The sequence below is a fragment of the Perca fluviatilis genome, chromosome 11 (genome assembly GCF_010015445.1).
Source record: "Perca fluviatilis chromosome 11, GENO_Pfluv_1.0, whole genome shotgun sequence".
NCBI classification, from domain to species: domain Eukaryota; kingdom Metazoa; phylum Chordata; class Actinopteri; order Perciformes; family Percidae; genus Perca; species Perca fluviatilis.
In genome coordinates, this window is record NC_053122.1 from 3,539,856 (window position 1) to 3,552,017 (window position 12,162).

Sequence of the window (12,162 nt, forward strand, 5' to 3'; positions counted from 1 at the left end):
ATACTTTACTGCAGTAAAAGTACTGATACCACACAGTACAAATACTCTGTTACAGTAAAAGTCCTGCATTGAAAATGTTCCTTCAGTGAAAGTCTGTAAGTATCATCAGTGAAATGTAGTTTTGAAAGTTAAAATGTCCCCTGTGACTGTTTTAATATTATATATTAGATTATTAATACTCAGCTTTAATGTAAAAGCAGGATTTTACTGTTGGAGTTGGTTGAGCTGGAGCTCATTCTGAACTTTTAACTGATGATTATTTTCATTCTGGATTCATCTGCTGATTATTTTCTTCATTAATTGATTGATCAGTTTGTAAAAATAGTGAGAAAAGTTCATCACAAATTACCCAGAGCCCAAAGTGACTCCTTCACAATGTTTGTTCTGTCAAACCAAAAGTCCAGACCTCACAGTTATTACTGATACATTAACACTATTAACTATTATTAACTATATTAAAAATGAATCAAAGTTAAACAAAAAATACAAAAAAATGTAAAACTAACTGAAATTATGAAAATTTTTTAAAAGCTTTCCTCCTGAAAAAAAATATTAAAACTAAGTTAAAAATTACTCCAAAACATTATTAATTATAAATTATGATCATAAGACAATTAGAAAAATATTTCTTCCTGAAATGTAAAATTTTTACTATTATATTAACTTTATTAACATTGATAAAAGGTTTTTAAATGAAAGTGACTCCTTCACAATGTTTGTTCTGTCACACCAACAGTCCAAACATTACAATTATTACTGATACATTAACAATATTAACTATTATTAATTATATCAAAATAAATCAAAGTTAAACATAAATTTAAAAAAATATTTAAACTAAGTTAAAAAATAGTCAAAGAAATTGGAATTTTTACAAGAAAAATTAAAAGATCTAAATTAAGGAATTAATTAGATTTTATTAAAAAATCTACTTATTAAAAATAAGTCTAAATTAAATTTCTTTTCTTCAAATTATTAAAAATAAATGAACTTATTCATTCATATTGAAATTATAACAAGACAATTAAAAAAATATATATTTCATCCTGAAATGTAAAATGTTTACTATATAAAATGCTCCACCTGTTTTTAAACTCAGACAGCAGCCTTCTCTGTCTGCTGCAGGGGCTGATGGGAGATGTGAGGAGCTGTTAGAAACCACGTGGCCCTCGTCTGATCTCACAGCTCGTCCTTGTTTGGCCTCAGCTGCATCAGAGCGCCACTTCTCCCCAGGTTCACCAGAGGAAACACCACTGAACTAAATGCTTTTCCTCCCAGCTGCTGCTCTGTGCTGTCTGTGTTCAGGTGAGTGTTTCCAGCCAATCAGGAGCCAACAAACTCCACCTTTAACAAACACTGGCTCACACTCACCTTCATCTACCTGTCTGTTTCTCTACAGCGCTGGCTGCCATGGCAACACAGCTGATTCAGGATGATTTAACATTGACCAGGAGAGTTGGTGGAGACGTCTCCTTCAGCTGTCGAGGCACTGGGCAGTGTGCCACTGATTTTGTACTCTGGCACCAGAAGAGAGACACCGAAACATTCACAAGGATTCTTCGTATTGATACGAGGGATGGTGATGTTATGAGAAGTTACAATCATCCTCAGAAAGATGATTTCTCAGCTGTGAATGAAAAGAACGGCTGTGAGTTGCAGATCCAGAGCGTTAAACTCGATCATTCAGCCACCTACTACTGCTCCTGTTGGATCCCCACAGTGAGAAATGCTCCCTGCAGCCTGAACAAAAACCTCCAGATGAACAGATGTCAAACAGTGTTTGTGACAGGAAGAGATCAGTAAACCACAGCCCAGGTTCACATATTTCACCTCCATCTCAGCCAGAGTCACTAACAGTGTTGGGCAGTAACGCATTACTAAGTAATCTATTACTGTTATATTATTAGGATACTTTCACCAGTAATGAGTAGTGTAAGGGATTACAATTTCCAAAACAGTAATTATATTACATTTATTAATCCAGTTAGGGAGTGATATATAATATAGTAATTTAACAACATATATATGTAATATAACAGTTTTGATACTAAGTAATATGTTAGGTAATATTACTTTTTTAAGTAGTAATAACTAACAAGTAATTTCATTCCACTTCCTGAGTAAGTTGTCTAACATTGGTCACAAACACACTGAACTGAGCTGAAGTTTCTTTTCTTAACACAGAGAAACAATAATAAAAGATCTGAAACAGAAAACTATACAAATAATTAAATTCATAATATAAATAAATGTATGTAAATGTGATGAAAACATGAATAATTCCTTTTTGAAAAGCAGTTTCTGATTACAATCATTTAGACAAAATTGTCAAAATGCTGAAACCAAAAACCAGCTTCAACATTTAAAGATTAAAATCCTCTGATTTGACCTGCTGCAGGAATAAAGTCGGTTCCTCCTCACAATGCTGATCTGATCTTAATGCAAACACTTCCTGTGTCTCCTTCACAATAAAAGCTTTGCAGACACATATCTAACATCACATGTTGGAAGTGATTTCAGCAGATAATCTCACTTTAGTCTTTTCATCCAACCAGAACTTTGATCCAGAACCAGAGACCAGACATGATGTTTATGGTCCCCAGAGGATACATCCTAATATTTATACACATTTTAATGTCTTATAGACTGTTAATCAACAGAGAAATGTCTAATGACAACATGTGACAGAATATGGATTGAAGATATTTGAAGGTTTTAAAACAAAGTATAATTATATTAATGTCAAACCCTAAATATATTCATCCAAACACTGAAATCTCTTTTAATGAATGATTAAATTACAACAAACCTTTTCATCCAATAACGTTAATTTCAGCTTTAATATTTCTGACCTTAAGTTCAGCAATTATTTAAAAAGTAGGAGGATCACAACTCTTTCTACTTCAGATAACAAGACTACATTACAACACACAGACATTATAAATGTATAGTAATGGATGTTAGGCGCTTCCCCCCCTGCTCTCTTTTTCGTCTGTTCATCTCAGGTGTTCCTGATTTCTGATTGAGGGGGGCCCCTCCCCTGGATATAAGAGAGGCTGGGAGGCAGAAATCTGTCTCTGAGACTGAAGCAGCTGATCACCGTGGGTTTCCCTTCTCTTCTTTTGGGTTTCTTTGCTGTGGCGTTTAAGGTCTGCAGGCTGAGGCGGGTTCCAGAAAGCAGGCTTAGTGAGAACTCTGAGTTGGTTAAGCCTGAGATGAGGGAAACTCTGGGTTTTCCGTTCCAGAAAGAGAGGTAACTTAACCTCAGAGTCAGTTATGGTAACTGAGTCTGTGAACCTATCCTGGTCGGGAGCAGGTTTTCTTAAAGAAACCTTGAGTTTCTCTCATTCTCCTCCTTCTCAGAGGGAGGGGAAACTCATTTCCTCATTCATTCAGTCTGTATCAGGCGCATTTTAATGCAGTTTGTTATCTGCATGAATAAAAAAACGTATTGGTTTATGTTAGGCAGACTATAAAGTTTTTTTTCTCAAACATGTCATGTCCTTTTGTCGACGATCGTGTTGATGAAAAAGCTGTATTAATTCAGAGAGTTTACGTCGGGAGATGATATTGAGTCCCGACTAGATGTTTCTTCATTTCCACATAACCGATTTGAGAGGTATTTTTTATCACAGTCTATTAGATATGTAGATACCTTATCCTTCCACTAGTTCAACATCGTGGACAGGCTTTAACATCCCAGCAGATTCTTTGTGTCGCATTACGTTTTCTTTCTAACATCCGCTGTCTTGCTGTTTTAACGAAATGCATGTTCAAACCATACTCTTAATATTAATAATATACTGTCTATGGTTCAAACTCGCTGTATGTTCCCATGAGTATTTCCGCCGACCCGTTTGTTTGTGGTTGTTACCATGGTGAATCGTAGAATCATGGCTCCATTCATGCTGCCTTATGTGCACGCGCCTAACCCTGAGTCAACCTACTCCGAGTTGATTGAACCAACTCAAATCAGCTGTTCTGGAACCGAAAACTCAGAGTTTCCATCTCAGGGTAAATCAACTCAGAGATCAGGGTTACACTCAGTTTGTTAAACCTCCTACCTGGAACGGACCTCTGGTAGTCTAGTTTTTGCAGCTTTGTTTCTGTTAGTTAGTTACTACTTTTTAGTTTGGGGGTGGGGGGGGTTCTGGGTCTGACGGCCCTTGGTGGGTTGGCTCAGGCTTCTTCCCTTCTTTTGTTCTTTTTGGCCAGACCTCCAGACTCCCGTAGTTTTGGTTTAATCAATAATAGTTAATTTGTGAATACATCTTAATTTACTTTAACTAATCCTCAGGTTTGGTGTTATTCGATATGTTGACGGTCACATTTAAGTTGTGTTTGTTTGCTGTGGCCGTAACATATTTGGGGGCTCGTCAAACGGTCAGGTGTGTAGATCTCTAGAGTGTGGTTCTGATTTGGTGAATACCTTGGTTGTGGCGTTGTGTGATGAGGCCTTCCTGAAGGGTGTGTTGTCAGTAACTACACTGCAACACACAGACATTATACATTTATAGTAATGGACTAAATATAAAAATGTGAGCTGATGTTACTGGATAAAAACTTATCAAAGTCAGTAGGATTCATCCTCTGAGGAACATGAACGTCTGAACCAACGATCCACAACAGCTAGTGTAACAGATTGGAAGTCTGTTAATTTTAAATAAATTAAGATTTAGACTCCCAGCCATTTTAATAGTTTAAAAGTTAAGTTTAAACTGACATTAAAATCACAATCTCCTCAAAAACCAGAGGAGACAATAGAACCATGGATTGTCCAATATTCTGTCCCAGGGTGAAACAACAACCAAGTCCAGTCCAGCCTGGAGTCAGCTCCGTGTTTCTCCTGGCGCCGGCACAGAATATCTGCTTCAGCGGGGCTTTGGATAGCCGAGTCCAGGGACGTCACTAGGATTGAAAGACAGGTTACCGGGGGTTTATCCCAGTTGTAACTTGCATTTGCAACATCATTGCACTCACATCTTTTGTTACTGTATTAGAGCTACACTTATGTCAAGAAACCAAGATGTTAACAAGTAAAAAGTGACAGACATATCCTTTTCTTCCATTTCTACTCTGTTCCTTCTGTCTTATCCTTTAAGATAAAAAACTCTGATGCTAATTTCATGACTCGAATTGCAAATTGGTCACATGAGACAAAACCAAAATGTCCAAAACTGACAAACAGAGGCCAGACAGCTAATAAGCTGGTAAGTTAAACAAATATGACAAATAGAAAAGAAAAAAATATGCATAATAGGCATCACTGCATACTTTATCATGTAAGCTATTGATACGGATCCTATTTAAAGTGGCTACTGTCTAAATACAATAACCTGATGGTGGAAGGAATAAAAGATTTGGAGTAATGATTACTGTATATACTGTATGTACTGTATGTAGGATTGCTTTCATTTTATTTCCACATGTGTATCTGTGGGCATGTCCTCATCTTTAGCCTAGCCTTAGGCAACATCTACATATGTATTCAATTTATCAAAGCCAATGAATGAAGAAAGTTAAATTGGTTAGAATATGGCTAGCATATATGATAATGAAATAATTTAATTTAGGCTATGCATAGTGCCTCGGCCTGCCAACAAATGTTTGTTACAAAACAATCCTTAGACCTATAGACCACTATTGACCTCAATCAGGATCAACTGCTCTGCCAATCTCCTGATTCTCTCTCTCTCTGCTGAAATATCTTCCAATATCCATCTCATCTGCTCCATGAATTGAAGGCTATATTATTGGCAATGAATAAAGAGTTGTGATTAGCTTGCTAAGTTAACCCATTTCTTGTATTTCTTGTATTTCCCTCGTTCACTCTAGCTAGACTTTAGTTTTCCATAGCAAACCAAAATATCCCCTTTCCTTTACCTCAAAGCGTAGCTAAAAGGTAAGCATAGCGAGTTCAGACCAAAGAGTAGCGCGAGATGAATCCCCAGTTACTCCCAACTCCGCTCTGCAGCGCTCTGAAAGCTGCTAGTTCACACCAATGCAATGAGACGGTGCGGTACAGGGGCGCCGCCAGGAATTTTGGGCTCCATGACAAAAAAAAATAAATCAAATTGGGCTCCCTCTGCACAGCTGTTGTCACCACATCTCTAGGACCTAACTGTCCCATCAAAAGCTTTACATAACTCTCATTAAAGGCTTGAAACGGTCTTGCTTCTTGTAGTTCAATACTAGTACTAGCACAATATTTACTGCTGGGGATTTGTACATGCATGCAAGTCTAGTATGTAGTTCACTATTTGATGCAAGATTAAAAGCAACCATAATGTGCTGAAGGCCATCTTTTACAGTCTCAATGTATCGTTATTGTAAAATTTGACAAAATGGAAAATTCTCTAAATTATTATTTTTATTAATAATTAATGAAAGATTTAAAAAAAAACGGACAAACTTAATTATATATTAACTTTTCAATCAAACTAAATTAACATCATCCTCTCAAAACAATAAACAGCAGATTTTTTAACTTAGTTGCACATATATGCCAACAAGAAAATAAAGTGGACATGTAAAATGGAATTTCCACACCAGGGTTATTATAGTGCTACAAAACAGATTAATTAATTGTTATTAATGTTTGATTTTCTCTTTTGTAATGGTAAAAAGAGCAGGAAAGACAGAAATCCCCACAGACTCCCTGCAATGATGCTAACAGGCATGTCATTGAACCCAATGTTGCTGACCTTCTTCACTGGGACAGGGAGGGGCTCAGTTAGGGGGAGACTGGGCTGCTGCTGACTCATCTGTTGTTAAGGCTGCTAAAAGGGGCAGGGACAATGATTTAATATGAACATCTTGCTAAACGTTTCCCTGCACTGATTAAATGGTGATTAAATGTAGGCTAGCACTAGCCTGTAGCTAGCTAGCTTATTCCACTATGGACATTAAGCCAACAGGTTAATACCACTCACAGACTACAGGCTACCCACCTCTCTTGGTGAAAAACTGGGTTACAGTTTGACACCCTTTCCTTTGTCTTTCCTCTCTTTCCTTTTCTGAAAACCAGATTTTGATTTAACGTTACTTGGCAACTTTGTGGTCACGGTTACAGTTGTGGCGCATCTACTGACTGCAGTAGACTGAGTGCGCTAAGGCAGGACCAAACCATTTCATGCAGATACAGGGGGGTGGTCGGTCAATATGGATATTTACTTTTTGGTTAATGGGGATATTTAACTTTTACTGCCAAAAACAAATAAAAACAAAGTGATCAATAATTGTTATATTTGAAATATATATACACACACACACACACACACACACACACTGAATGATGATTTGATAACTTTATATTAGTTTTAACCTATTTTTTAGGTCCCCTGTCAGTCATGGGCCCTTGGAATTGTCCTAACTTTTCCCTGACTCTGTACTTTTGTCTAACTTCAGACTTTTCGGCTATTTTTTTGTAGCTGGATATATATCATTCGTTGCGTCCAAATATCAATGAGGATAAATCGAATTATTATTTAGGGGGGTTTAGGAACATTTTGGGGTAGCTTCGGCCCCCCTAAACGACGTCCATGGCCGATTCCAATCCAGAGATCCAGAACCAGGAATTCTGTGGTGCCGCTCTGCTTCTGTCAGCGGAGAAATGTAAAATCAATGGGTAGCCTGCTCGTAGCCCGGCAACTTTAAACCAGTCTCGGGTGACTAGAATGACAACTTTCCTTTCCTCTACTTCAAGTGGGCTCATCAACAATACTGCCGTGTCTGCTGCTCCGCCGTCGGCCCCAGGATCTGGCACCTTCACAGGAATGAACAACTAGTAAAAACGACTCCTTTAGCTCAAATGCTAAAACACACCCACGCATCAGTGTGGGAGAAAAGGACCACTTCACTGCAGAGTCTGGGATTCAGCTCCACCAGGGTACAGGAGATCCAGTCAGCAGCAACACCGAGGGAGAAGAAGATCAGCAAGCCAGGCCGCTGCAGCCACACCCGGTCCATCCGTCCAGACCGTTGTCCCCCTCGGTAAGAGGTCTAGCCTCCTTTTATAGGGAGTGGTCTGATCAGCTGGCCAATCAGATCGCTGATGTGAACGGGGTTCTACAGGTGGGTCAATTAGTGTTTGTTGTTGCAGTTCGTGAAAGAGGGAAAAGATAAATTGTCCACAGCAAAATATAATAAATTAAATCCACAGCAAACAATATCAGAGTTTTAAGGCAAAAATCTATCAATAACAATTATACAAAATAAACTAAGGTCATCAATCACACTGCTCCACTTGTTTTATATTATATGACACTAGTACAGCATACATACAGACATAAAAGAAGAGACAGTCATGTTAATATGAAGATTAGAGAAACACATCATGGAGCTGGAATATGATACTGGTTAATAATTTGGACTGGTTCACCTCAGCAGACACATTCAACAGCAGTAAGGGTTTTTGTATCACTCAGTTTCACTGTGGGGGGCAGATGGTACTACTTGATCTTTGGCTCTGGAACTAAACTGATTGTATCAGGTAAGAATAAACATTTATTTTCCTTCAGTTGTTTTATTGATCAAGTTGAAAACGTGTTTTAATGAGTTTCTGCTGCTTCAGGCTTCACATGTTAGTTTTTTCATCATTAGAAGAGAATTCTTGCAGCCATGCAGCTATTGTTACATAAAAAAGGTTCCTAGTTCCTGAAAACATGTTTAAATATCACTGCACAACTCCAGTTATTCTTTATTTCTGCAGGAGATTAATTGAATTTATAGAAAAGTTTGATGAAATGTTGGAAACATACAGTATTTGATCCTCTCAGTTAATCAGCAATAAGATAATATATGATGTTAAACATAATCTAAAATATGTCAGTAAATTCATTTTGTAAAGAGTATAACTTTAATTATATTGTTTAGAATAATTAATGAATTAATAAATCATTTTTAAAAGTTATTGTATTTTATATGATGTACATTTGTATTTTAGAGGAAGACATATTTATATATGAAGACACAGAGATACTGAATATGATATTACAATAAATTTAACTTATGCTACTAATTTATATATTTATATATATGATACATGATGATATATAACAGCAAAAGCACAAATATTTATATGTATCTCAGTGCATTTTTTAATATAAATAGTATTTGATAATTAACATAATCTGAACATTTTATTGTAATTGTGTATTAAAGGTAAAAGTGTTGTGAAAAAACTATGAAATTACTGACATATTGATTTGTTTCTTAAGCAATTAGAGTAAAAAGTAATGTGGTAAATATATATTTTATATGCAGCCTATTGTAGTAATTAAAATGATAATTGTATTTTATGGAAAAATAAATATGTAATTCATTTTAATATGTAAGTTAAATCTACAACACTTTTCCTTTGTGTGAAGGTACATTTTATAATTATTATATGTTAATTTACAATCAGGGATCAAGATAGTCTGTTTATTATGTTGCAGTTTTTATTTAAATTTGATATATCATAAAAACAACCCGTTCTCACTCTGAACTGGTAAAATAAGGAGGTTTGGACAGTGGCTGTCAGCGTCTGAAGAGACGCTAAAACCACCTTCAGCGTGTTTGTAGAGCGCTCCAGGGAGAGCAGCAGCTACATGGAGCTTGAATATGACTTAGCATTAAGAGAGACTACGGTAGAGAGTAGTATGAAAGCCCCAAAATCTGCATAGGGAGGTTGGTTGGGGGGGTGGATGGGTCAAACAACACAGGACCTTCACCCAGGAGACCGGGGATCGGGTCCCGCGTGTCACGTTTCCTAAACCCAACCGTCCCGTTCTTGTCCCGCGTGTCATGGAAACGTAAGCCCCCCCCACCATCTTTTCCTAAACCTGACTGAGTCAAAAATGGGCCGCATAGTCCCGACCCAGCACGTTTAGATAAAGCACGTTTAGATCTGACACTAAAGGAGACTTTTATCGTCAATAACAACGCCAAAGTCACCTGACCAAGCGTCTGTATTTTACGAGATGGGAGTGAGAATCTGTTGAATAAAAATCATTTACGGTTTAATGTTAAGATTTTTTTGATGTAAAAATGATTTCTACTCGTTCAAAGTCAATCTTTATTGGCTCCTATACAAATAGTTTTTCATTAGTGGTTATCAAATAAGAACTAAGACTCAAATAAATTGTTATATTTGATCTTTATATAAAATGTATAAACACATTATGAACAGTGTCATAGATGAGTTAAAGTTCATACTGAAAGAGGAGGCTGTTATTTAAAAAAAAAAAAAATCAAATCTAATTACAATTACTTAACTTACCAGAGAGACAGTGATTTCTATCTGTTTTTGACCTCATACATTTAAAATATAAATTATTTAAAACATTTTTGTTGTTGTTATATTAACTTGCCCGATTTGGCGTTTTACTTGCCACGGGCCATGGGGCAACACTTATTGTTGAACATTTTTAGTCCTGTATAAACATGAAAATTGTTGTTAAAAATTATATGACATTTTTTATGGTGTATGTAGTTTCAATATATATCAAAATATGTTATATAGATTTTAATAATTTAAAATTGCTGAAATATTAAATGTGAAAGTAAATGTTATTTATTATGTAATATAAAGAAATTGTCCATTCTATGAAGGAAAATGTCATCACTATATTATGTTAGTAATAATAATTATAGTGAATAGACTTTGTACATTAATCCATAATTGTCTTTAGTCCCCATATAACCCGTGCTGACATGAGATGATGTGTGTGTTCCATATGAAGGTGAATCCAGTATATGTAGTGAACTTTGTGCTGTATTGATGAGTAGTTTAGTGATCAGAGTCCATGTAGTTTCCAGGATCAGACTGAATGCAGTGCTGGAAGCTGCTGGTGACTGTGTGAATGTGTGTCTGTGCTGCTTGTTGCTGCTGTCAAACTTCAGATGAGCCGGTAGTGAAGCCCGTGGTGAGCGTGTACCCAGCAGCATCCAGAGCCCACCTGGAGGGGAAGAGCTCCCTGCTGTGTCTGGCCTCAGCCATGTTTCCTCCTCTGGTCCAGTTCTCCTGGAAAAGACGAAATGAGACTGGTCCTCTGGAGGAGCTGTCCTCTGATGATATAGAGCAGCTGGAGATCAGAGAGTCAGGACACACCGCCTCCATCTTGCTGATCCATCAGAAAGAGAACAGCACATATAAATACCGCTGTGATGTCTGAGGGGACAGTGAGTGGGACACTGGGCAGGCAAAAAGGTAATGAAGTCTTGGTGACTTATTATGAAACAGACTAATACCATGAACAGGCATGCTTTTGTTCAAGCTGTTGTGGACTTGTTGGATTCCCTTTTTTTTTTTTAAAAACATGAAAATAGCACACAGAGCTGACAGTGATGAAGGCTTGGTGACTGTGTTCAGCAGTGATTCAGCTTCATGTGGAGATGCTGTCAAAGAGAGCAGAGGAGTAGATGACTGACATTTGTCACTGCAACTCCAAACATTTCACTGCTTTTCTGTTTCAGAGGTTCCAGCTCCAGCAGCCTCCTGTCCTCCAGAGAGAGATCCACCAGACCAGCTAGCTCTGGAGGAAGCTGACTGTAAGATCACCTGCTGACTCTCCTTTAATAACTATGTTTCCTTTTGCACTTCAGCTTTTGTTTTCAATGCCAACACTTAAAGTCACAGTCCTGGCTCCATAACTGAAAAGCTTGGTAGAGATTTGACTTGTTTGTTTTTAATAGGGGCCTTTGACGTTTTATTCCAAATTGTAGCCGACCCCCGTTTCTATTTGAAGCTGGTTATCCCATCTGGAAAAGTCCAAGTTATACTGATGAAAATCAGAAGATGTTCTGATGAAATGTATATAGTAGAACATACTGAAACTGTGTGTGTGTGTGTGTGTGTGTGGGTGTGTGTGTGTGTGTGTGTGTGTGTCTGTGTCTCAGTGTCCTTCCAGTCCCAGTGCAGGGTGAAGTTGTTCTGTCTGCTGTACACCCAGCTGATAGTGAAGAGTCTGGTGTACTGCTGTGGACTCTCTCTGCTGATGATCCTCAGAAACAAGGGACCGTCCACCAGCTGCTCACATGCTGACTGACTGTTTTCTGCTCGACTTTTCTCGCCTTCAAATCTCATCAATTCATCTCATTTATCACTTTGATCACTATTCACATATATCAATTATGACTTGTTGTAGTTGTCATCTTAATAATATAAATACCAGCCCGTTC

The 12,162-nt window shown here is 37.3% G+C and overlaps 1 protein-coding gene and 1 long non-coding RNA gene across 3 annotated transcripts; one reads left to right on the forward strand and one right to left on the reverse strand.

Annotated features, from left to right (window-relative positions):
* The first annotated feature begins 1,131 nt into the window (after window positions 1-1,131).
* On the forward strand, window positions 1,132-12,162 carry LOC120568521. The gene is made up of 7 exons (XM_039816094.1): window positions 1,132-1,305; window positions 1,400-1,802; window positions 7,836-8,073; window positions 8,353-8,491; window positions 10,885-11,150; window positions 11,412-11,532; window positions 11,881-12,162. The coding sequence occupies exons 1-7, from the start codon at window positions 1,263-1,265 to the stop codon at window positions 12,027-12,029; spliced, it is 1,359 nt and encodes a 452-aa protein (XP_039672028.1). The 5' UTR covers window positions 1,132-1,262; the 3' UTR covers window positions 12,030-12,162.
* Window positions 4,798-7,949, reverse strand: LOC120568338. Of its 2 annotated transcripts, none has more exons than XR_005640703.1 (3): window positions 7,825-7,949; window positions 6,705-6,779; window positions 4,798-4,908 (listed from the first exon to the last, which is right to left on the reverse strand). It is a non-coding gene; the product is annotated as an uncharacterized LOC120568338 (long non-coding RNA). The 2 variants fall into 2 exon arrangements; XR_005640702.1 differs by lacking the exon at window positions 7,825-7,949 and adding an exon at window positions 5,649-5,745 and having other exon boundaries at window positions 6,705-6,944.